A 25823-nucleotide genomic window follows, 5' to 3' on the forward strand; every position below is an offset into this window, starting at 1 on the left:
CTCTCAGCGGCTTTTGATACCGTTGACCATGGTATCCTCCTGGACCGCCTGGAGGGGTTGGGCATTGGAGACACTGTATTGCGGTGGTTCCGGTCCTTCCTGTCCGGCAGGTACCAGAGGGTAGCACTGGGAGAGGAGGTTTCGGACCCGTGGCCACTTACTTGTGGGGTGCCACAGGGTTCCATCCTCTCCCCGATGCTATTTAACATCTATGTGAAGCCGCTGGGGGCTATCATCAGGAGGTTTGGGGTGCAGTGTCATCAATATGCGGATGACACACAGCTCTACCTCTCATTCAAATCTTCACCAAGGTTGGCCGTAGAATCCCTGTCCAAATGTCTGGAGACGGTGAGTGGCTGGATGGGGAGGAATAGGCTGAAGCTGAACCCTGACAAGACCGAGCTACTTTTGGTGGGAGACAAGAGGAGGCTGGGGGATGTTGACCTGGTGTTGAATGGGGTACGGCTACCCTTGAAAGACCAGGTCCGCAGCCTGGGAGTCATTTTGGACTCCCAGCTCTCCATGGAGGCTCAGGTGTCAGCTGTGAGCCGGACAGCGCTGTATCAACTCCATCTGATACGGCGGCTGCGCCCCTTCCTTCCCGACCATCTGCTCCCATCGGTAGTACATGCCCTGGTCTCCTCTCGTTTAGACTACTGTAATGAGCTCTATGTGGGGTTACCCTTGAAGACGGTTCGGAAGCTGCAGCTGGTACAGAACACGGCGGCTCGCCTGATTAAAGGCAGCCGCCAGCGAGATCACATCACTCCAGTGCTGAAGGAGTTGCACTGGTTACCAGTTGTTTTCCGGGCCAAATTCAAGGTGTTGGTTTTGACCTTTAAAACCCTATATGGTTCCGGCCCAGCCTATCTTAAGGAGCACCTCCAGCAACACCAGACAGGCCGCTTAACAAGATCAGCCTCGGATGGCCTTCTCTCTGTCCCATCAGCCAGGACAGCTAGACTGGTGGGGACGAGGGAGAGGGCCTTTTCTGTAGTGGCCCCCACTCTGTGGAACTCCCTCCCTAGGGAACTCCATCATGCCCCCTCTTTAATGAGCTTCCGTCGTGCATTAAAAACGTGGTTGTTCAGGCAGGCATTTGGGGTGGGTTAGGGTATTTAAAAAAAAAAAATTATGGTAGAATTTTATTGTTTTAAATTGTTTTATGGTATGTTGTACATCGCCCAGAGTGGCTGGGTGACCAGCCAGATGGGCGATTAATAAATTTAATAATAAATAAATAAAAATACAGGGGACTCCCAGATGGCGACCATGTGAATGCTAAGAGGGGAAGATTTTAATTTCCAAAGTTCCATAGAGATCAATGAAACCGCGCCATCTAGTGGCTGTTTTAATAGCGTAACAATCCAACTTAAATGGCTAGTTCATTATTTCTGGATCTTTTAAAGATGGAATAACCAGGAAATGCTTCTGGATGTGCCCTGGAAGTTGACGACATCATGAAAAGGACCTGCAAACTTCCGTGAGTGAGCAATCTCAGTAGCAGGAGAAAAACTCCATGTGAAGAAGCCTTCAGTCAGAACTCTAAAGGAGCTATCCAAGGTGCTCTTCACCTTGGATAGCTCCTTTAGAGTTCTGACTGGTTCTGAGTACAACCTGGAGCAGACTCCCCCCCCCCCCTGACTTTGGAGCCATCAACCTCCACTGCTCTCCCCTTCATTAACACGGGACACAATCCAGCGGTAAGTTCTCTTGCACAACGCCCATTCAGATGACCAGGACGAGTGGAACAGCACCACTGCGGTTTTGTGCAATTCCTTTTCATTTCAATGTGTCTTGCACCTATTTTATCATCCCAGTAGACCTGCTTTCCCCAACCTGTTGCCCTCCAAATGTCTCTGACTACAACTTCCAGCATCACTTGGCTGGGGGATGCTGGAAGTTGTAGTCCCACACATCTGGAGGGTGCCAGTTTGGGGAACGGTGCAATAGGCCATTGGCCTAGCTACATAAAAAGAGCCCTGAAACAGAGCTAAGATCTGTGTAACCCAGCATTCTGTTTCCAGCAATACATTGTCAAGTATCACTCCTTCTAATACTGAACTCAGGTGGTTTGTGCTGGTGGGTTGACTCCAAAACAGGGCTGCTGAGAAACAAGAGGGACCTATCGGCATGCTCAGGGGAGCCCTGAGGTTTGCAGAAATGCAATGAAACTTTAAAAAGAAGGGGTCCGAAATAAATAAATCCAAAATTGTTACTAGTTGGGGGAATTTGGAAAACTTGGAGAATGGAATGGAGCATCTCGGAGGAGGGGCTGGCTAGCTGGAACCCTGAACAGGAGCACTCCTGTTAGGAAGTGAAGCTACACTGCAATATCTTGCTGCAGGCTCCACTTCCTGCATCCTAAATATTAGGACTTGGAATCATGCGCTGCTTAAATCAGATGGGTAAAACTGTCATTGACTGTAATAGTCAGGAATCATCATTGGCAGGGACCCCGGATATCAGACGTTCCTCTGCTGTCAATAATCTTCTGCAGCAGCCATATGGAGGATGCTGTGGTACTCCCCCCTCTCTGAAACTGGGAACATTTCCCTTGTGCTGGGTTTCACTCTCGCTGTCAGTTCAACAACAACTGCAGCTGTGTTAGATCCAGTGGGAGTTCTGGCACAGGCAGGGCTGGGGTGGCATAAAAGATGTCAACACCATGGTTTGTACTAGCTTTAACAGCAGCAGGACAGGTGGCCTAGTTTTTCAGCTAGTACAAACATGGTTTCTCCACCCCTTGGGTATCGCTTCGCTCCCAATCCTGATCCTTCCTTGCTACCAGGTCTGGGCCAACCTTTCCGGCGGGTAGATGGGGTGCTGGGCCTAGGTTATCTAAAGGACCACATGTCTCCATGTGTCCCTGCCCAAGGGTTAATGTCAGCTGTGGATGGCTTACTAAATGGACCCCTGCCTGCTGAGACAAGCTGGGTGACTACCACAGGACAGGCTTTCTCGGGGCAGGGGGGGGGCACCCCCGTTGTGAAAGTCCCTCCCCAGAGAGGTTCTCCAGGTACAGTCTTAATGCTCATTTAGACTAGGTGTGGGCAGCTTTTGATACCCCATATGTTCTGGCCTGCGACTCCCATCAGCTGTAGCCAGCATAGCTGATGATGATGGGAGTTGTAGGCCAAAACATCTGGAGGGAGTTGCCAGGCTAAAATCATGTGGCGGGAGTTGCTGACCAAAAACCATCTGGAGGGAGTTGCTGGCCAAAACAATGGAGGGAGTTGGCCAACATCTGGTCAAAACATCCGGAGGGGGTTGCAGGCCAAACATCTGGAGGGACACAAGTTGCCCACCCCTGCTTTAGACCAACCCTCCCCCAACCCCGCGCTCCTCCACATGCTTTGGACTACAACTCCCATCATCCCTGAGCATTGCCCATGCTGGTTGGGGCTGATGGGGGTTGTAGTCTGAAACAAAACATCTGGAGGGCAGCAGGTCAGGGAATGCTAGTTTAGACACCCGGTGAGAGCTTTTTTCCCTCCAAGGCAACTTATGGCCCTCCAGATGTTTTGGCCTACAACTCCCATGATCCCTCACCATCGGCTATGCCAGCTAGGGCTGATGGGCATTGTAGGTCAAAACATCTGGAGGGCCACAAGTTGCCCACTCCTGCTGCAAGCAGTTGCAGGCTGACCCCTTTTGCATTTTCTTTCTCTGTTCATTTCCACCATTCAAAATCCCATTCAGGTCGTTACGCATTTGTGGAAAATGCATTGTTGTTATACTGCACAAACATGGTCTTTCTTTCTCCAACCCTTGTTTAAGAGTAGCGGCCACCCTCTCCACCCCTCTCCACACACATGTCCCAGCCTTCTGCGTTAAAAGAGACCTCAATGGAGATGGGGGCGGGGATGGGGGATGGGAAGAACAGCATTAAGTAATTTATTCACGATCATATCAAGCAATTAGTTCATTACAGTGAAATGCCAACAGCCACAAGCAGTGGAAGCAAATCCCCCCATACATTCCTGCTAACCCTTGCTAAGAATGTAAAGGGTTGTTTGATGGTGATACGTTGTGTTCCCCCGCCGCCCCCGCCCCGGCCGCCCCATCTTGCTCACTACCCATTATGGATGCCACATTTTGACAAGAAAAACGCCCGGAAGCCATCAGCAACCACATCGTCGTTCAAGAAAGATGTAGCAGATTAATTCATAGCAGACTGCAGAGACCTGAGCGACTTTTCCGGATGCTGCGGATTTCATGCACACTCGGGGCCTCTTGAAATCGAAGCAGATCCCTGGTCCATGAGGCCCAGTGCTGCCCTGATGATGGCTCTGAGAGCTCTGGCCGGGATGTTCCCTGCCATGTGTTAACGGGAGACGCCAGGGATGGAGGAACATGGGGCCTTGCACAAGCGAAGCATGCGCTCTGTGGCAGTTCTAAAGGGTGGAGTTAGCCGATCCTCGTTTGAACACCTGAAGCTGCGGATTGGTCAGACCGTTGGTCCATCAAGCCCTCTGCTCTGGCTGGCAGGCCAGATGTCAGCATCTGGCACCTTTGGCCAGCTGTTGGAGTCTCAGCCCCCTGGCAGGGCCCACTGGCGTTGATGCCAAGCAGGAAGTGGACACCTACAAGGTCCCGTTTCTCAGTTCCCACAATCAGGCCGGGGTCAAGAGTAGGCACGGTTAGGTGTCTGCAGCGGGCCCACACCCCAGTGGGGGCCCACTGACAGGAGCCCCCTGGCGTTGCTCCTCCTCTTCACTGTGGCACCCCACTTACTCACCTGTCTCTTGCTCTGGGCTGGACAACGGTGGTGCTGAGAAGAAGGAGCAGGAGGTGCCACGGCCTCCTTGCTCCCTGGGTCTCTGCCTGGCAAGCAAGCGGGAGCCATGCTGAGGAAGAACACGAGGAGTGATGGCAGTAGTGACAATAGTAGTGAAAGATGGGCTCATGGAGGGAGGGGCCCGCTGAGGGTGCCTTACCCCAGGGACCCTAAAAAAGCTGGAGCCAGCACTGCACACAATGTCCTGGAGCGGGCCTCCCAAACCTGGTGCCCTCCAGATGTTTTCGGGGCGGCTGATTTGGCAGCTAAAACATCTGGCGGGCACCACGTGAGGGGAGAGCATCACTGCAGCAGGCACCCCGGGCATTGTGAGAAAATGTAAATGAGAGGGCCCCTGGGAACGTGGTGCCTCCAGAAGACACAGCATGAAAGGAAAAGGGATTGGGAAGGAGAAGGAAAAAAGAGGAAGACGCAAAACTCGAGCACCAGTTCTTCATTTCAGAGCACTTACAGGTGTTTTTCTGGCACCTACAATATGTGGCAAGGTATATACAAGAGGAACAGCTCTATAATTACAGTAAAAAGGGATCCACTTATAAGATATTAGAACAAATCAAAATCTCAAGGAACCATCCATATGGACATTTTGGCAATTATTTAGGATGTACTTGCTATATTTCCGTTGTATTGTAGACGTTGGCATATAAGAATGAAGGTGGCAATCCTATGGCTGCTAGACAGTGCCTTGAGGGCCATAGGATTTTTCTACTTCTGGGAACCTAGCTCAGAGCCAGGGCTCCGAGCTCAGTTCCCAGAAACCTCATTCCCCGCCCCTGCCACCTTGTAGGCAGCACAGTTCGTCCCCGTCTCCATGCTCGTAAGCGTGGTGCGGGCGAAAAGGGGGTGTTCCCAGGGGTGGGGAGGGGAGGAGACCGCCGAAATGTTGTTACGACGCTTCCTATGCACCATCCGGCCTCCCACACACACACTCTTGACATCCCCAGCTAGGCATCTGAACTTGGCCCTCTAGCCACAAAAGCAGCACAGCTGGAGTGCAGAGGAGAGGATGCCCTCCATGCGCAACCTGCACTGCACTGGATAGTCTGAGTTCGGAGGCAGCCAACTATCCTCGTAGGATTGCGCCCTTACTCTTTTTCACTGAGAGTGAGAGACAAATATGTGGTTTGGATTTTCTATGTTTTATTAACTTGGTTGCAACAGATCATTTTCTACTTCTCTAAATAAAACTAGGTATTTAAAAAAATAGGTACACAAAGGTTCCATTTAGCCATCACTGTTCATTAAGAGCTGTTGATCAACTTCTCCATTACAGACCAGCTTTCCCCAAGCTGCTGCCCTCCAGATGTGCTGGACTGCAACACGCATAATTCCATGTTGGCTGGGGATTTGGGGAGTTGCCGTCCCACACATCTGTAGGGTGCTGGGTCAGGGAAGAGTGAGGTACAGCACTTGGGAAGCCTCAGCTGCTGAACTGGATATGGGGCCATGCAGCATTTCTTGTGTGCCTCCCGTTCATATCAATGGGGTTTGGGCTAGAGAACTTCCAAGCTCATCATGCTCTGCATACACAACAGCCCCATAGCGAGATGGCTTTGGTTTGTTTCCCTTTTAACGTTTGCATCCCATAATAGGCTCACTGTGACCCAATTGCCACTTTCACCATGAATAATGAGGTCTCTCATTCCTCTGTTAGCCCTTTAAAAATAAATAAATCACATGACTGCCACTTAGCTCTATTACCTGGAAGCAAAGGGTCAAGGATGAATACTAGAGTGCATGGAGGAGAGCTCAAGCCAGATGTGATATCAGCTACCTTGAGGGACAAAAGGCAGTCTAGAAATGTCTTTCTAAGTAAGTAAAAATAAATAAAGCACTTGCCTCCGCCGCAGTCAGCTACATCCCATCTTTCTGGGCCCATTTCCATATACCCAATTCCCACCATTTGCTTGTCCTTTTGGTATTTTGTAAACAAAGGTATTACAATGGTATTTTGTGGGGTTTTCTTATGGTTCTTGGACGCCATCTGGGGAAAGGCAGGACATACATGTAACCAGCAAATAAAATAATAAAATGCCATCATTCGATGAGCCATGGCATGTGCTGGGTGCGTGTGGCAGACATTTTGATTGCACAAAACCCAGTCAGGCCGATCGGGAGTTGGGCCGTGTCACCTGAACCTGGTCCTCATGGGTTATTTGAGGGTTAAGCAACCTTCATTTAACCCCTACTGCAAATCGTGGGTTAAGCAAGGGCTGTTTAACCCCTGAATAACCCATGATGACCAGGTTTGGACGACATGACACAACCCGCAGTTGGGGGTTGCGCTATCAAAACAGCTGCAGCACGCACTGCGGCTCATCTTGGGTTAAATAACCCCACTGCCACCCCCTCAAGGAGAGACCAAAAATGCAGGCAGTTGTGTTGATCCATATCAACAAAGCCAATCTACCTGTTTTCCTCTCCAGCAGGAGCAGGTCTTTTGCACATCTAATGTGTCTTAACTGCTTTTTCATTCGGTAACAAGCCACCGCCAAATACTTTGCATTTCAACAGAGAATAATATATTGTTGCTGGGAGAACTCATCCCCCACCCCGCCCCAACTACTGTGAGGATTGCAGCTAAATTCAGAGAGAACACGGAATTCTGAGGTGTGTGGACAGGATCTGAGCATCCCTGATAACAAAAAAGGGCTGGCGTTACGCCCCTGTGAGCCCTGCCTCCAGTGGTGTGGTGTAGTGGAATGTTGGACTGGGAGTCAGGAGATCCGGGATCTAGTCCTCATGGAAGCTCATTGGGTGACTTTGGGCCAGTCACAGACTCTCAGCCCAACCTACCTCACAGGGTTGTTGTTGGGAGGATAAAATGGAGAGGAGGAGGATTCTGTGTGCCGCCTTGCGTTAGGAAGGAAAAAAGGTGAGATATAAATGGAATAAATAAATAAATTACACCACTGTTCCTGCAGATCTCCACAGCTTCTCCCAGCGTGCCTCCTTCTTTCCTTCTCTGACATCTAGTACAGACGTTTCAGTAGCCTCACAGGGGAGCCTTACAAGGTAGGATCTCCATCTCCAAGAACAGATTTTTCTTACTCAGCCTTCAGAGAGGAAGATCCAAAACTTCCCATGCCCCCACCCTTGGGATAACACTCTCCCAGGGACTGCAGGATCGTACCCTATAATAATTTATTTGTTGTATAGTAAATAATAATAATAATAATATACACATACTCTTACATGCTCTTTTTATATGCTGTATAAACTATTTTTACTCTTTCATTAGATACTGAGCTCCTACATAGGCTATTTTACTGTAGATGTCCCATAAGCATATCAGTTTATGGACCAAGAATCATAATTAGTGAGTTTCTTTGTTTCTTTAGTTATCTTGATGTATTATTCCGTATCTTCTTTTAGTTGCCTTTATTTTGTTAACTTTATTTTGAAATAAAACAAAATTTCATGGAAATAATAATATCACTTCTACCACTACTACTACTATTCATATGTTGCCTGATTTTTAGATCTCAACCATCCTTATTTACTTATTTATTTCAGATTTTTTCTATACTGCTTTTCATTAAAAAATAATAATCTCTGCAGCATTTTGTCTATCCGTTTTTAAGCCTGACTGAAGATCTGAGCCATTCTGTTCAGATGTGGAAATCTCTTGATGCGGTGGCATATGGAAGTCTTAATGGGGAGTGCGTGTGGGGGGAGAAATTACTTCAAAGGGCTTGACCATAAGGACTTGACTTAAGTCTTAAGACATAGGGAAGTCTTAATGGGGAGTGTGTGTGTGTGGGGGGGGAGAAATTACTTCAAAGGGCTTGACCATGAGGGCTTAAGTCCTAAAGGGACTTGACCATAAGGACTTGACTTAAGTCTTAAGACATACGGAAGTCTTAATGGGGAGTGCGTGTGGGGGGAGAAATTAATTTGAAGGGACTTGACCATAAGGACTTGACCATAAGGTCTTAAGACATATGGAAGACTTACTTGGGAGCGTGTGTGGGGGGAGAAATTACTTCAAAGGGACTTGACCATAAGACATTGCATACGTCAACAGTGACTGAGAGCAGTGACAAGACGGGGTCTTCTCGAGCTTGGACTCTTCCAGCCAACGGAGCACACAGGCGGTTTGTGGGCAGTTGTATCATGGAGACCCTCCAGCTCTCGGGAGTCAACAGACATCTCAATTAGCCACGGGTGCAATGTTAGTGGTCTGACACCAGCAGAAGAAGAACCAAGGAAGGAAGCTGTTGTGAGAAGAGCCAGGCACTCTCAACAGGTGAGTGGTCCTGAATTTAAATGAGGACAAGACAGGGACAAGAGGACTGCTTGGTCAATGGTGCCCTTGGATGAGGAAGCCGCCTTATACCAAGACAGACCATTGGTCCATCTCTCCCAGTACGGTCTCCACCAGGGGTGTCGAACCTCTTTCAGCCCGGGGTCCGTGCTCAGTTTCAGAGAAGTTCTCGGGGTCTGCATTCCAATGGAGGGCAAAGAGGGTGGCGCCAAAGGCAGAAGGGTCCAGGCCAAAATACCAGCATATTTTAGCTTAAAGCTCCTAGTGCTGGTAACAAAGCCGAGGGTGCAGAATTACAAAGCCAAGGGTTTTACAAGGCTTTTACAAAGGGTTTTTATAAGGGTTTTGCAAAGCCAAGGGAATTACAAAGCCAAGGGTGCAGAATTGCAAAACCTAGGGTGCACAAGCCAAATCTGGCCCTCCAGGGGTGCAATCTGGCCCTCCAAGGTTCTCCAGAAGGCTGTGCCCCCTTCCCCTGGAAGCAACCTTACGTTCCACTGCCATATCTACTACTCTTGTTGTCATTATTATTATTAACTTCTCCAGATGAGCAAGTGAGGTTAAGAAACAGTGGCTTTGTCTACGGCCAGGAAATGAATTGGTGGCATGCGTTTGGTGGAAGCTAGAAAGGACAGGGAGATGTATGGCAGAGGTGAGGCTTCAAGTAATGTCTCCTGCAGTGGTGTAGAAGCTCAGGCCCTCTGGGGGGGGGGGTCCCTAATTCAGCCCTCTAGTGGTCTTCTGATGGCCCCACCCTTTCCCCCTCAACAGCCAATCAATTGGTGGTTTCCCAGCTTTTGTGGCAGTTTCCCGGCAGTTTTTCCCTCCATTCCAAAAGGTTGAAATGCCTCTCCTATGGCTTAGTTACTGGCAAGAAAAGCTTTAGGGTGCAATCCCATGCATGCTTAGACAGAAAAAAGTCCTACAACACCGAGCATGTATCATTCCAGCCTAGGAAACCCATAAGTGGAGCAGTACTCACAGGAGAATATGTTGGGAGGGGCTCACAAAACTAGCCAGTGGTAGCTGGGTTATCTTCTAGAACATATCTATTATTGTTTATTAATGCCTCAATTCATAGGAAAGGTTTACAATGTAATCCTGTGCATGCACACAGGACTAGCCAATGGGCATACAGGGGCACACAGAACTAGACAATGGTAGCTGGGTTATCTTCTAGAACGTATCTATTACAGTTTATTAATGCCTCAATTCACCGAAAAGGGTAAGGGTACAATCCTATGCATGTTTAGACAGAAAAATATCCTACAAGTCCCAGCATTCCCCAGCCAGCATGCTGGCTGGGGAATGCTGGGACTTGTAGGACATTGTTCTGTCTAAACATGCATAGGATGGCACCCTTAAGCTAAAATATGCTGGAATTGGGAGGGGGGCTTCCCATCACTGGAATGCGGCCCCCGAGAGCTTTCCCCAAATGGAATTTGGCCCTCCAGATTAAAGAGGCTCTGCCCCCACCCCCCAGTCTGCTGGATCCATGCATAATGCTCTTCTCATTCCAATCATGCTGTCTCCAAGCGAGCACGTTTCTCATCGCCTGCACGCTCTGTTTGCTTGTCCGTCATGGTCCTTCTGCCTGTGTTTGGGGGTGTCAGTGCAGGAAGCATCATTTGCTTATAGTCCTGGGGAGTAAATCTATCCAGGAGAGGCGCGGGAGGAGGTTTCTAAAGGGCTTCCCTCCCATCGCGGGAGTGGGAGGGGGGCGTTTGATGGCTTCCCCAGGATCTCAGGCATCTGGCTTGACGGAATTATTAGCTGTCAGGCTGAATCTCCGAAAGCCCTCTTCACAAACCCTGTTATCTTACTGGATCCACCCACGTACGTGCAAAATAAACCATCATTTAAAAAACGCATGGGGCGGGGAGATGCCGGCTGTATGCCCAGACGCCCACACAAATCAGCACAGTGACACCTGCAAGGAGCAACACGACACTGTGGCTTTTTTGCCTCTTTATCCCGTGTGTTGGTCTTTGCAACGAAAATGCCTCCAAATGGCTCCGTTCCAGAGCCTTCCAAATACTATCATCCTGTTCTCATGCCGTGACTCTCAATTCTGGAGGAAACATTTGGTCTGAAAAATTATGGAGACACATGCCATAATTATTGAAGGCGGAGTGCGGGGTGATGCTTTTGGTATGTAAACGGAACTGCCCACGTTTTTAGGCATGTGTACAATGTGCTTCAGCTCCCCCCATTTTTCCAAATTTAAAAAGCAAAAGCAAGTTTCTAGACCTCATTGTTCTCCTGGAGAAAAGCCTCAAAATGCAGAGCGTATCTGCTTCTGTCTCCGAAAGTGAGTTAGGTTTCAGCATCAGGGTAGCTGCTCTCCGAAGCATTTCCCCCTGCCCAGTAGCTGTTTCTTGCTCCCTGGCATGTGCTTGGGAACATAGGAAACGACCATTTGCCCACTGGTGTATTGTCTACACCAGGGGAGGGCAACCACCTCACCTCACTTCATTTCATTTATTACATTTATATCCCACCTTTCTTCCATTGTGGAACTCGAGATGGCTACAACTGGTTCCCAGGTGGTCTCTCCTCCAAGCACTGACCAGACACAAACCTGCTTAACTTCAACAAGGTGGCTGCCTCATGTGCCTTCAGAGTATGCCCTGGGACATATTCCCCCACCCCCCTGGACCAAGCCAGTGGGACAGATGAGGCCAAGGGGCAGGGCCTCACCCCAAAGCCCCTCCCTTCCCATGACATCATCTGCCCCACCCTGTGACCCCTTAAAAAAAAATCTCAGTGCAGAGAGGGGCCTGGAGTGCCACACCTCTCCCTGCACTGAGAACAGCACTTGGACGGGGCCTGCAGGAGCCACCACCTCCAAGCCCTGGCCAAGTCAGTCTCCTTCCTCCTGCACGGCTCATGTCCCGGCTGGGGCGCAAGCAGTGTGGAAAGTGGTGCAAGGGAATCTCCAGAGATTAAGGGATGCCCCCTTAGGAACGCTGGAAGCTGCCTTATACGGAGCGGGACTGTCGGTCCATCTAGCCCAGTATTGTCGACGCTGACAGGCAGCAGCTCTCCAGGGTTTCAGGCAGGATTCTTTCCTCATCCTATCTGGAGAAGCCAGGGATCGAACCTGGGATGTTCTGCATGCAAAGCAGGGGCTCTCTCACACTGAACTATGGCCCCTTGTGCCATCCGCCCTTTGCTCAACCCTCTGCAGCCCAGATCGGGTCCCCATACGGGCTGGGTTAGGCATGCAGGGCGGATGGGTTAGGCATGCAGGTTGCCCTCCTGGGTTAGGCATGCAGGTTGCCCTCCCCTGGTCTTCACTGTGGGTCAGTGGAGGCTGGTGGCTCCTATTTCAGTGGGGTTGTGAATCCACTCTGGGTTTCAGCCAGAACTCTAAAGGAGCTATCCAAGGTGCTGAACTTGCTATGAACAAGGTGCTGAATCCACCACCATTGGAGCCACCAACCTCTGCTGCCATGGGGGCAGAACCTCAGGCCTGGGGGTCAAGTCTGCCACTCCAGCATTCCCCCGAAGGCCACACCCCCTCCCCTGCTCCCACCCTTTTCTCGAACCACCAATTGCTTGCCAGCTTCCCAGCCTTGCAGCAGTGTCCCCTGCCCCCCGTGCCCCATTCCAAGGTTGAAATGGATCTGCTAAAGCCGAGCTACTAGCAGTCCGACCTTGAAGCTACAATATGCTGGCACTGTTTGCCTTTGGCCCCGCCCCTTTTGCCTTTGGCTCCGCCCACCCCTGGAATGCGCCCCCCCCCCCCGAGTTTCTTTGAAATGGATTTCAGCCGTCAGGCTGAAAGTGCTTCCGGCAGTGGAGGCTGGTGGCTCCGATTTCTGCGGGGCTGATTCCATTCTGGGTTTCAGTCAGAGCCAGCCAAAACTTTAAAGGAGCTATCTAAAGTGCTGAACCCTAACCCCCAAATGGGCTCAGCACCTTGGATAGCTCCTTTAGTGTTCTGGCTGGTTCTGACTAAAACCCAGAATGGAATCACAGCCCCACTAACATTGGAGACACCAGCCGCCACTGCGTTCTGCACCTTTGGTCTACACCCCCAATGATGTTTGACTGCAACTCCCATGACCCCTAGTCAGTGGAAGATGGGGACTGTAGTCCAAGATCTGGGGATCCAAAGTTGGGGATTGCTGGTCCACGCTGTCTTAGCAGCCACTCTCCGGGGTTCTGCCAGGTGCCCTTCCCAGTCCTGAGATGCCATGGACTGAGCCTGCCTACCAAGCATGCAGTCTGCCACTGAGCTGCGGCCTGTTCCATTCTTGCTGCCCTCCTACTCCCTTGGCCTTCCCTTCTGCTCCTGGCCTACGCAGTCCTACGCTGCAAGGCAGATCTGGCCTCTGCCCGGCAAATGCAAACTGCCCTGCAGCATCAGAAAACAGGCACACCAATCGAGAAACACCCTCCCACTGACTCAGACCAGCCAGCCTCACCACGCGCCACAGAGGACGTCCAAAAGAAACAAAGCGCGCTCCTTGGGCCCCTCAGAACCGTGGCCTGCAAACGTCACGGTATCCCAGAGTTCTCCGCTGTGTGGCTTCCTAGGTAGGGTGGCTGCTTGTTGCCCAAAAAGGGGACACCTATTTGCATAAAATGTGCATATCCTAATTGATACGTCTGGATACAAATGTAGAAATAATTATAATTTAAATGGGAATACAGCACATCTCACCATAGCGTGGAAGAAAGTGACCAGGTGACCTATGTGCCTCGGTCAGGCTGCTGTCCAAGGGCTGTGGATGGGCGACTTCAAGGCCCAGGTCCTCCTTCGGAAGGTTCATCATCTTTAAAACTGGTCTGGAGAGTCCTTCACAAAAGGGGACCTCTTCAAATAGAAGGCAGTCCTCTGGCAGCCTTTCAAATAGAGGACTGGACACCTGGCTATGTTATCAGGAGGAAAGCATCTTCCTCTTGGTGGCAGACACCGGGCACCCATGACAGGGGTGAAGCTGATCCTACCCTGGTGGCTGGGCATCCACTCAAACACACAGTTCTTTGTAAAGCGGCTGTGGTGCCGCTCCCTTGTCTGACGAGTCAAACCTGCTGAAAAAAACATGGCCCCACCCAGGCCTTCCAAATCGACAGCACCTTTCCTGAAAGATGGTGTGGCTGGAGAGAAGCATTTCGGGGCCAGGGGGTGAAAATCTTCCTCCCTCTTGAACAAAACCCCAAAGTCTGTGACCCTTCCAAGCTGTCCCTACTCCCCAGTACCTCTGTAATAGACTTATCAGGTGCCTACCTCCCAAGAGCACAATTGTTTTGAGGGATTTTTCTATTATGGCATGGTACAGGTAATTTTTTAAAAATAGATGCTCTATTTACAATGTCATAATTATTTCAGTTGGCCTCTTTCACCCCCTTTTGATTTCCTTCATTTGTGAGCTCTTCAAGGATGGAACTATCAATATTTAAAAGCACATGGGAGAGAACATTCCTTGGAATGTGTCATTTCAGTCTTCAAGGTTGGGAAGCGTGCTTTTTAAAAAAGCAGCAAAACACACCTCCCTTCACACGGAAATCTAGCACATCAGTAAGTAGGCTAGGCTAAAATGTCCATGAGACGCTAGCTTTTCGCTGACGATTTTTAAACCTGGGGAAAATATGCACAAATACGCTTTCATCAATGAAAAAAGAATACATACATTTCAAAGATGTGCACAAGATGTGAGGTGTACATTTGGAAAAACGTGCATGAAAATGCACATGGATTTTCTTGCGGAAGGAAAAAAGCAAAGCTTGCAATCTGATAGGGGCTCAAGCTGGAACGAGCTTCAAGATGGAATTCGGCGACCTTTGGCGAGCTGGATTTTGCTGATACGCACATCCCTAGCACATGCTAGGTCCAGGAAGGCCTCACCATGTGCTTTTCCTGTACGTTTGAAGCTGAGTGGCCATTTATGCATCTCCAAACAGGAGGAACCGCATCACCAAATAAAAGGACCCAGATCTGCATGTGTAGATGCAGATTTAGAAAGAATTGCTGTGATTTAAACAGAAATTTACACGTCACGGTAGGCAAAACTGTGATCTGTGTGTCTGCTTCCAACGGCTCTCCAGGCGCTAACTTTGGATGGACAACGTCAAGGCCCCTGGGCTCTCTCTTCTTAGGGTGTGTTATCTTTACATTGGACTTGGACAGGACAGCCCTTCAAATAGAGGGCTGCCCCTGGTAAAGTAGGAAACATGGCCATCCTTGTTTGAACCAGACCCTGTTGATGAGAATGGGATGGGGGACAGTGTAGTAAAGCCAAGTTCAACTGGGGTGGTGGGGAGAGAAACAGGATTTGCTCAAGCTCCCCTGCTGCCCTGGGAAAACTTAAAATTTCACTACTCAGGAAAAACATTCATGTGTGTGTTGGGGGTGCAGGGGAACCAACCCTACCGCAGACCTTGCCATAGTCCCCAAATCCTGGGGCAGGGATGTCGTGTTCCCCCAACGGAGGAGTTTCCAGAGCAGCCTGGCACCTTTCCAATTCCACCACCTCAGGCAGATGATTTGCCAACAAGGTTTGGCTAGTTCTGGAAGAGGAGAGGAAGCGAGGGAAAACAAACAGACAGATGGTGTGCAAAATATTTATTCCTATTTCTCTTCCTCCCCACCCGCTAATCACATTTCAGAACCGGGTAGCGCATTCACTTCTAGCGAGCTCCTTCTCTCCCTTCTCCCCAATTCTTTCTTCTATTGCATGCTCCACCCCCCAGCCCCCATTGCCGCTTTATCAGTAGGCCTCGTCTCCCCAAAGACAGGGCAGACCTTCCTTCGGAGAGGGGCGGACACGGACCGTTTCAACAAGCTGCTGTGGGGTGCTTGACAGGCAGCGGAATGGGAGCTACTGCTGGAATGAGCTCCAGCTGGTCCCGTGGTGCACAACGAACGCAACCCCTTCGTGCTTCCAAAATGCCCTCCCCCCCCCCCACACATAACTGGGGCAGCTCCGTCTCAATTTGGGCAGAAGGGTGACAGCTCTGCTCTCATCTGCCCAGGACTGGACTTATCCCTAGCACAGCTTCTCCAAACTGGTGGGCTCCAGATGTGTTGGACCATAATCCCAGAATCCCCCAGCCAGCATAGCAGAGGCAGAGAACTAGTAGTGAACTCCCAGTGAACTAGTAGGCCGTGGCATCCACGGTTCCACCTTCTCAGCACCTCCGTTGACCTACAACTCCCACCAGCTCTAGCCAATAGGTACAGAGAATGGGAGTTGCTGGCCAAACCGTCTGAGGGCCACAAGGGGTCGACCCCTCATCTAGGCCAAGAAAAAGCTAACTGGCTGTCGAGAGAAAGGGTGACCTGGGGCACCTCGAGCAATTTTATCTGGATGCCGAGGGAGCTCCGCTGTGTTCTTAAAATCAAGGACATCCGCGCTCATAAGAAAACTAAAATTATTGCCCAAAGTTGTACGAGGCGGGCCACCTTTTAAGTCTCTCCTCAGGGTGTGAATGGAACTCCTCCACTGTGCTCCCCCATTCCTAAGAGCGCGGGGCTGCTTTAGAGCCAGGCTGCCTGTTAAGGGATCTGTTTGCATGGCAAAATACACTTCAGGCCCCTGCCTCTTCCGGACCATGACTTGGAGGACAGAACGCGCCCCACACAAACCCACCCACCCACCCTCCTGAGAATCTGGACATTAGCTATCCCTGATCTAGACCAAACCCTGCTCTAGAAACCAGCTTCTGAAGCCCAAACATGCACAGGACTGATTGTGCAGTCACTGTTCCATCTGGAGCAAACAGGAGCTTTTGATGGGCACCATGGGGAGACTCTTACAAGGGAGCAGAGGAGAGGCAGGGAAGTAAAGCACCTGAACCTCATGGACATTGCAGCGATCCTTGGACCTGGAGCTTTGTCTGGGATCCTGAGCAAACATGGGAAGCTGCCTATCAATCAGACCACCAGCCCAACTAGCTCAGGATTGGACCCTAAGCTGACCGGCAGCAGCAGGGTCTTTTCGAGCCCTACCTGGAGGTGCCGGGGATCAAATGTGGGGCCTTCTGCATGCTCAGCATGTGCTCTGCCTCTGAGCTATGGAAAGAGCATGCCTCCGGGTACAGGCAGGTTTCCTCTTTCCTTCCCTGCAGAGGAACCCCAACACACATCAGGGATTAGGAAGAAGCACTTCCAGGCCAAAAGACACCACCTGCACCTCTCCCTTTAGAAATTGAAACACAGGGATGCCAGCAAAGTGACATCCGCTAGCTAGCTGCCAAGGGAGTGCACAGAAACTGTCTCGATGCTGGGAAGGAAGGAACAAAGGGTTTTAAGAAGACAGCAAAAATACCAAATAAACACAAAACACAACAGTCCCTGCTGAAGAGGACAAGGAAAGATCTGAAGGCATCTGGTAGAGCTTGGGTGCGGGACCTGGCCAGTGCTTGGATGGGAGACCATCGGAGGGAGGGCGGCCGGGGGGGTGGGAGAGTGGGAGACTGTTGTACACAACTCTGAAAAGCCTTGAAGGATAGGACAGGATAAAGAAGTAGCAACCCCGCCCCCCTGCAAAAATCATAAGACCCTCATGGCTACAAGGGAATAGCCGAGTACACACTTGCTAAGGACTTTCTTTCTTTCTTTCTTTCTTTCTTTCTTTCTTTCTTTCTTTCAAAAGGAGCTGAGCACCCATTCTGCAGGTGGAGTTTGGCACATGGAGGATTTCAGGGAAGGGGGCAGCGTGGCAGTTCGTTTGCTCCCAGGTCGCTGGCTGTCCGCGTCGCATCCTGCCTCTCCGCAGGAGCCTTGGCAGGGGTTTGGGGGTTTTTGGCATCCGGCTGAAACGGCATCGGGCAGACGCCGCCTGCCGCGCGGGGCTTTTGGGCTCACCATGCACCAGGCCAGCCCTCCTACCCTCGCCCCCAGCGACGTCTGCGATTTTTGGCACTTTCAGGGTTGGCGTTGCAGAGAACTGGGGCTGTGCGGGTTGCTAAGGGGGGGGCGGGATCTGGGCCCCGAGGAGGTCGTAGGCGAAGATGTTCCAGAAGACAGCAAAGACCAAGAAGGTGGCATAGGAGAGCAGCACCACCCACCAGCCGCACTGATCCTGCAGGTTCTCCTCGTAGCTGCGCAGGATGGTGAGGCCCATGCTGATGCCCACGATCGCCCCCGCCAGGTGGGCCATGAAGCTGGGCTGCGGACCCGAGGAGGGCAAGGGCGGCGAGAAGCGCAGCCAAACAGCCCGGCCCACCTCGGAGCTCACTGCAACAAGAGAGACAGAGAAAGGGTCTGAACATCAAGCTTCTAGTCCTCTGGAGGCTCATCAGCCCAGCAAGCCTCAGCTGCTGCTTCTCCCCTCTTTTTTCTGGTGCTGCCAGGAGCCCGTCCCAAACCATCGGCCAGGTTTTCTAATGAAATGGAGCATGTGCACTGTGAAGCAGGCAGGACTGGGGAAGAGGAGACAACGTGTTATGGCTGGCCAGGTGAAAACCCCTGGGGGGGAAGGACATAGGGGAAGGTAATGTAGCAAGGTGAGACTGGAAAGAAGCCCAGTGCTGGCGGTGGCAGCAATGGCCAGGTGGGGAGAGGTTCCAGCAGGGACTGGCAGACAAAGGAACGTCTCAGCACCCCCACCCTCTTCTCTGCCCATGCCTGATCTCTCCATCCACGTCATACCTTTTTCGGAACAAATGAAAGGACTCAGTGGATAGAACTCACCTCCACGTAATGTGGTGCCCACCGCTGGCCTAAGGCGTATTGTTCATTAATTGAATTGAATTTTTCTACCCCAAAAGGGCACTTGTGGCCACTCAAAAAGGGGTGATGTAAGGGGTTACCTAAGTAAGGTAACCCCCAAAACCCCACACCCAGCCCATGACAATTTCTCCAAAATTTCTTCACCATTTAATTTCTTTTCAGAAGCAATTTCTCACAAGCAATTGAATGAGAATGGTAGAGAAAAATGTGGGAGACATTTTGGGCAACGCACTAGCAGAGTCCTTGAAGCTGGCTAAGGGCTCCTTCACATCCGGCTTTTCTCCTGCGATTGAGATTGCTCCTTCACGGAAGTTTGCGGGCTCTTCACATGACGCCGTGAACCTCCAGGGCATATCCTGCACTAAATGCCCTTTGTTCCGTTTTTAAATAGATCGCAGATAATGAGCTATTCAATTACCACATTGTGTTCCGCTTCAATTTCCTCCGCGAAAAGAGGAAAGATGGCAAGAAGAGGAGCGAGATCAATGAAAGATAATGGAAGACTCAGATATGGGGGGAAGGGGGGGAAGGGGAGGAAGGAAGCACATGAAAAAGTCATGACCCTACATTTAAAATGGAAGCAGAAAGCCCCATTTTAAATGCCGGATTTTAGGCTGGTGTAGAGATGCCCTACAGATGCCAGATGCTGATGTCAGGCCTGCCAGCCGGAGTAGGTAGTGCTGGGCCAGTAAGGCAGGTGAACGAGCAGGTTGCAAGGGCGAAGAGGAGGAGCAACTCCAGGGCGCTCTTGTCACTGCTGGGCTATGGGCCCTTGGCAGGTGTTCTGCTCAGATGAGGCAGGCACAACGTGTCCCACTCTGACAGCTGCAAGTAGGTTTGCTTGGAGGAATCACTGTATCAAACCAAGGGCTATTCCAACATGTGCACAGCTGGGACACTTGCTCCTGGCGGTTGCACATGGACCTATGGCCGGACTGGAGTCCACCTGGAGAAGAGCCTTCAGTGTGGTGGCCCCCTTCCTATGGAACTCCCTGCCTCTGGAGGTCAGGCGAGCGCCAACACTGGGTTGTTTTCAGCAGCTCCTGAAAACAGATCTTTCCCAGGAGCCTTCCACGATTAACCAGCCTCGGTTTTATTGGCACTCTGTTTTTCAGAGAATTACTTTAATACCATGTTTCATTCTTTTCATCTTTGGTTCATTTTATCTCTTGTTGTTCATGGCTCTGGAATCTGTTTAGATGTGGAGCGGTAGACAAATGTGGCAAATAAATAAATCATACGTAGAGAAGAAAAAGGGAGAACTATACTTACTGCACACCAGTGCCAGCACCATACGGAGCAGCTTATATGGACAACGCATTCCTGCCCAGTTCTATGGATGGAGAGACGAGACAAGAGTTATTTACCAACCTGGTTCCCTCCAGATGTGTTGGACTGCATCTCCCATCATTCCAAGCCAATGGCCGGTGGCATTTTCCAGGTCTCTAATCTGCCCTGGAACTCGGCGCTGGCACAAGACATTTTGCTGCCTAAAGGGAAGAACAAGATGGCGCCCCTCCCATTCTGTGTACTAATGCTGACTGGACTGAGTGTTGATTCTTTCTTCACTGGGGGCAATGGGACAGCATCCTCCAGCACACCCGAAAGCAGCAGCATAGCTCGGCGGGCCCAGGGCAGCTTGTGCGGCACAAAGCTCTCTCCTCTTAACACCTTGCTGCTGCTGCCGCCTCCCAGCTTCTGCTGCCCAAGGGGCCTATCTCACTCCGCCGAATGACAGGGCCGGCTCTGCTGGAGCGACAGAGCTGAAAGGAGGCACACGCTGGTCTCTGCCATCAAGCGGGGAAGTGTGGGGTTGGGGTTTGTGTACGTCACTGCCAACTATTCCAATTCTAGAGGGTGAGCCGTGCTAGCCCGCTGCAGCAAAACAAAACAACAACAGAGCCCTGTGGCACCTTAAAGATGAACACACAGCACATTTCTGTGGATTAGAGCTCACTTCATCTGATGCAATCAATTGTGAGTTGCTGGGGGCAGGGGGGGCGGTTGTTCACTTAAAAGGCAGGAGATAAATCTTTCAAATCAATCTATCCACAAGTACCCTCCACGAGCATATTTTGTTTTAAACAATGCCATACAAATACCACTGGGAGACACATAGGTTGGGGTGCAGGGGGAACAGAACCTTTAGAGTTCTGAGTGGTTCTGACTGAAATCCAGAGCGGATTCACTGCCCCACTGACATCAGAGCCACCGGCCTCCACTGCTGCATGTTGAGTGGAAAGTCACGCCACCGATTTCCCCACAGCTCTCACCATGACTACGTTGGCCAGGTGCGCAGAGCAGAGAGCGTAGACTCCCCCAGAGCCCCCGACCAAAGGCGCCCTCATGTCTGTGATGGAGACGGTCAGAGAACCTGCAGGAAAGGAGTGGAGAGGGTGTGTGTGTGTAAAACACGAGGGATTTTCATCTTCTCAGTGATGTAACGCTCACATTAAGTTGCTTAATGCTTAACGCTTGGGGGGATGCTGCCTGGATCGCCCTCAGCAGAGGAGTAACAACAGTAGTTCTCTTCCCCAGACACACGCCCGCACACCCTTGCCTGTCAAAGCCACAAGAGGTTCTCTGTTTCTTCTGGAAGGACGGTCTTGTTCTGTATGAACCCCATACCCACACCCCTAAAATCATCATGGGGAGCCTTGCTCCAGACGCATGCTCCTGCTGAAGTAAAAAAAAAAAAGGACAGTGCCAACATGCAGGGCCTTTTCACCCATGGCCCCTGCATTGTGGGGCATGACTTTTAGAAGGTTGTCAAAGAAGGGTGTGTGCCTTCAGGCTGTCAAAGAAGGGGATGTGCCTTCACTCTTTAATTGTAGATTTTAGTACTGTGGGTGCTGTCCTAAATTGTAATTGTAATTATTTGCTGAGTTCTTTGTTTTCTTCGATGTTGCACTGGTTTTATTGCCCCTGAGTTGCTCTGACAACCTATTTGACTATAGGGCAGGGTGGATTGCAGTCATAGATTTTATTTTATTATTACAGTTATATCCCAGCCTTTTTCCTCTTACAAGGAATCCAAGTTGGTTCACGCTGTCCTCCTCCTCTCCATTTTATCCTCACAACAACCCTGTGAGGTAGGGTGGGCTGAGAGTCAGCGACTGGCTCAAAGTCACCCAGTGAGCTTCAAGGCCAAATGGGGACTCAAACTCGGATCTCCTGAGTCCCAGTCCAAAACTAACCAGTGCACCACACTGGTTGCACACTGGCTAGATGTGTATAGAAATGTATGTATTTGTCATGGGGGTTGGATGAAGCAGTCTTTCCTTCTCTTTAGGAAAAAGCAACAACAAATCAAGCCAAAGAAATTAAATAAATTGTGATCCCCCCCCTCCCCATATCTGCAACCCACTTTAAGGCCACAATTCCATGCATGCTTTCCCGGCAGTAAGCCTCGTTGAACACAGTGGGGCTTATTTCTGAGTAGAAATAGCTTGCGTAGGATTGTGCTGCAAGTGGGCGGGCGCATGATGCACTTGTGGATTTCCAGTGTACCCTAGCCCTATGATTTATGGAACTAGCTGCCACGAGTTGTGATGAGACAGTCACTTGCTTGGGAGGTTTTTAAAAGGGGGGATTAGACAAATGTGTGGAGGAGAAGGCTGTTCTTGGCTAGTCATCAGGATGGCCATATGTTACCTCCAGCAGAGGCAGCCAATCAGAACAGAGCGAGAGGGTGACCGTGCTCTGTGACATCACATGTAGATATGTTATGAATCTGGGTTTATACATGTGTATAAATGTTATCACTCTAGGTTTTCGGGTACGCAGATCTAGAGTGAGAGTGGGTATGAGTGATGGGGGGGGGTAATGCATTTGCATATGTGAGATGATTGGCTGAGTGAGTGAGGGGGTTGAGATGGTGTGATCTATAAACAGGGAGCTGTGCTTGTGCAGTTTAGATAGGGAACAGACAGGAAAGAGATAGGGAAGAGTTTGGATAGGGCTTGTGAAGAGATAGATAGTGAGTGAGGACATAGATTGTGACTACGACTTGCGTGGATAGGATAAACAGGGAGCTGTGCTTGTGTAGTTTAGATAGGGAACGGAGAGGGAAGAGATAGGGAAGAGTTTGGATAGGGCTTGTGAAGAGATAGATAGTGAGGGCACAGATTGTGACTAGGGCAATCCTATGTCCTCTATACAGTGTCTGGGGGAGATAGGATTTTTCAGTTTCCCAGCTCCAAGCTCGTAGACAGCGCTATGAGCTCATAGCCAGGAAACTGTGCTCTCTGCCCCTTCCCCTGCTCCCTTGTGGCTTGCATGGAGAGGAATGCACTACTGCCATCTCCGTGCTCGTAACACAGAGCACAGAAGGGTGAAAACGGGGCATTCCTGGGGGTGGGGATGGGAGGGGACCACGGAAGCTGTTTTAGACAGCTTCCTATGTGGTCTCCAGCCCCGTTCCCGCCCCCTCCCCGAAGTTGCACTTAGACACGTGAAACCATGTGTCTAAGGCAAAGTACAGGGCGGCTGCAGCACGAATCCTCTCCTGTGCTGCTTTCGCCCTGCATTGGATAGGCGGTTGCCTCTGACTTCAGGGGAGGCCGGGGGGACCCATCTATCTCTATAGGATTGTGCCCTAAAGCAAATTATTTACTGTTTAACGTCTTAATGCCGTAAAAAATAAAAATGTCTATGTTTTATAAAATCCTATGCCTATGACTCATGGCTACAAAAGGGTAAAAGAATAAACAGAATAACATAGGCCAGGATAACAGCCAGTGTGTCCTCACATCTCACGAGGTGAAGGTGCTGGACTGGAGGTAAAGGTCCTGGTGGCAGTGTGACGGTGTGTGGGGGGAGGTGTTGCCTGCTGTGGGAAAGGCCTTACTGGAAAGGTATTCTCACTGGTAAATAGACAGGAATGCCACATGCTCTTGTGTTTCTCGTGGGCTTCCCAGAGGCATTCGATTGGCGCATATGGGACAGAGGATGCTGGGACTAGATAGGCCTTTGGCGTGATGCAGCGGGGCTCTTCTTACGTTCTTGTTAGTCGTGATCACTAAATGGAACCTCCAGCTTTAGAAGCAGTGTACTTTGGAGCACCAGTTGATGGAGGACAAACCTAGGAAGAGGACTATTGCCTTCAAGTCCTGGCTGTGGGCTTCCCAGTGGGCATCCGGTTGGCCACTGTGGGAAAACAGGGTGCTGGAAGAGGTGAGAGAGATTGGGTGACCTGGCTTCCTGTAATAGTTCAACAGGTCCAGTTTTTATCCCCACCCCAAATGACAAGCTGCATTTGCCCAGTATAGTTTGGGAGTCCCTGATGTGGCCACATTGCTGAAGCTAAGCAGGTGTAGACTTGGGTCAGTTTCTTGAATGGGAGGCCGCTAGGAGCAGCATGGAAGGGCCCAATTACACAGTGCATGAATCACAGAGACTGCCATTTTGTGGCTCTTCTCCCCCCACCCCCACCCCACAACTGCAAATAGCAGCTGTTAGATGAAGGGTGTTGAACCTCTCTCAGCCCAAGGCCTGAATTCTATTTTGGAGAAGCTCTCGGAGGAGGGCACATTCCTGTGATGGGCGAAGGCAAAGGTAAAGGGGGTGGAGCCAAAGGCAAAATGGGCCCTGAGTTTCTGTACCCCTGCACTAGGGGGTCCAGTGTGGATTTGGACAGAGGTATATGGGGAGGGCTGGTGATTTAATCCTTTCCTCCCAAACCTTGACCCTGACAAAAATTGCCCCCCTGAAACCAATACTTAGCACCGGAAGGAAGCTCCCCTTGGCATGAATGGAAGTTTCTCTCCTGTGCCAAACAGAAACTCGTGGGGGGTGCGGGGGGAGGGATTTTTGGTCAGGACCACCATGCAGGGGAAAAAGTTACGGCCCTGTCTCCACAGTCCCAATCATGGGCCCTAGTGACTGCTATTTATGGGTCCCCCCCGCCCCGCCCCGCCCCGCCACACCACACACACACACAGATTCATACAATGCCAAACTCTGCACTTAACCTCACCTGTGGTTTGGCCCTAAGAGCCAGGCTATAAATAATAAACAGGCCTGCCATGCAAATGGTGAAATGTTAGCAAACTAATTGCATGAGTTTTAATTGGTTAAAATCTGCATATATTTGCATCCGAATGACACCAATGTTGAAAGGGGGGAATCTCGCATTTGATGCAGGCAAATGTCACCGCAGGCATAATCTCAGAACAGGAATTCCCTCCCCTGTGAGCAAGGGAGGTGGCAGACCGCCTCTTCTGAGAGGGAGCCTGCCAAACATAGATCTGCGAGTAACACAGAGAGGTCAGAGCTCAGAGGTGGAACTCCTGCTTTGTATCAGAGGGTCCCAGGTTCGATCCCCAGCGTCCCCATATAGGACAGGAAGAACCCCTGCCTGAAGCCCTGGAGTTGTTGTTGTTGTTCAGTCGTTCAGTCGTGTCCGACTCTTCGTGACCCCATGGACCATAGCACGCCAGGCCTTCCTGTCCTGCGCTCTCTCCCGGAGCGTGCTCAAGTGAAGCCCTGGAGAGCCGCTGCCAATCAGTGTTGACAATACTGGGCTAGTTGGATCAAGGGTCTTACTCAGTATAAGTACCTATGTTCCTATGTGCTTACAGTATAAAATAATTCACAATTTCTTTCTTTTTTTAAAAAAAATCATCAGGCACGACTGGAAATAGCAAGACTCTGGAAGGAAAGCTCAGAAATATCAATAGATCTATGATGGCAGAAGTTAGGGACAATTACTCCGAAGAATGGACCAAACAAACATGGGGCAGAGAGACAACACGTTTTTGCGACATGGAGATGTTTGATACAATGCGCAAATGAAAACAAGGACCGACTGAAACCACTGACAACAATTATCATGTATGGAAAGGTAGGTCAGGCTGAAAGAAACAGAGCAACAGGATGAGACAGAGGTTTTTAAAATGATACGGAACATACACATTGCAACACAGGCAGAACACTCCATCCATCTGATCAGACATGGGATATGTTCCTGTTTGCGGGGGGCACTTTTTTAATCAACTTGAAAAAAAATCAATTGAATTTTTAGTTGACTAAACATCGTATCCTGAATAATAAATAAATATTAAGGGCAG

At 50.4% G+C, this 25823-nt stretch overlaps 1 protein-coding gene across 2 annotated transcripts in view; it reads right to left on the minus strand.

Moving 5' to 3' along the window:
• Positions 1–17310: 17310 nt before the first annotated feature.
• Positions 17311–25823, minus strand: part of RHBDL1 (rhomboid like 1) — a 43298-nt gene continuing 34785 nt past the window's right edge. For both annotated transcript variants that reach the window (XM_084819214.1, XM_084819213.1), the window contains exons 6-8: positions 21027–21127; positions 20026–20086; positions 17311–18258 (exon numbers count right to left, since the gene is read on the minus strand). In XM_084819214.1, the coding sequence (XP_084675340.1) occupies positions 17987–18258; positions 20026–20086; positions 21027–21127 (434 nt within the window). In that variant the 3' untranslated portion in view covers positions 17311–17986. The remainder of the gene's footprint in view (positions 18259–20025; positions 20087–21026; positions 21128–25823) is intronic.

This window comes from Heloderma suspectum, chromosome 12, assembly GCF_057233095.1.
Source record: "Heloderma suspectum isolate Gila_16-S chromosome 12, 16-S_ref, whole genome shotgun sequence".
In the NCBI taxonomy this organism is placed as follows: Eukaryota; Metazoa; Chordata; class Lepidosauria; order Squamata; family Helodermatidae; genus Heloderma; species Heloderma suspectum.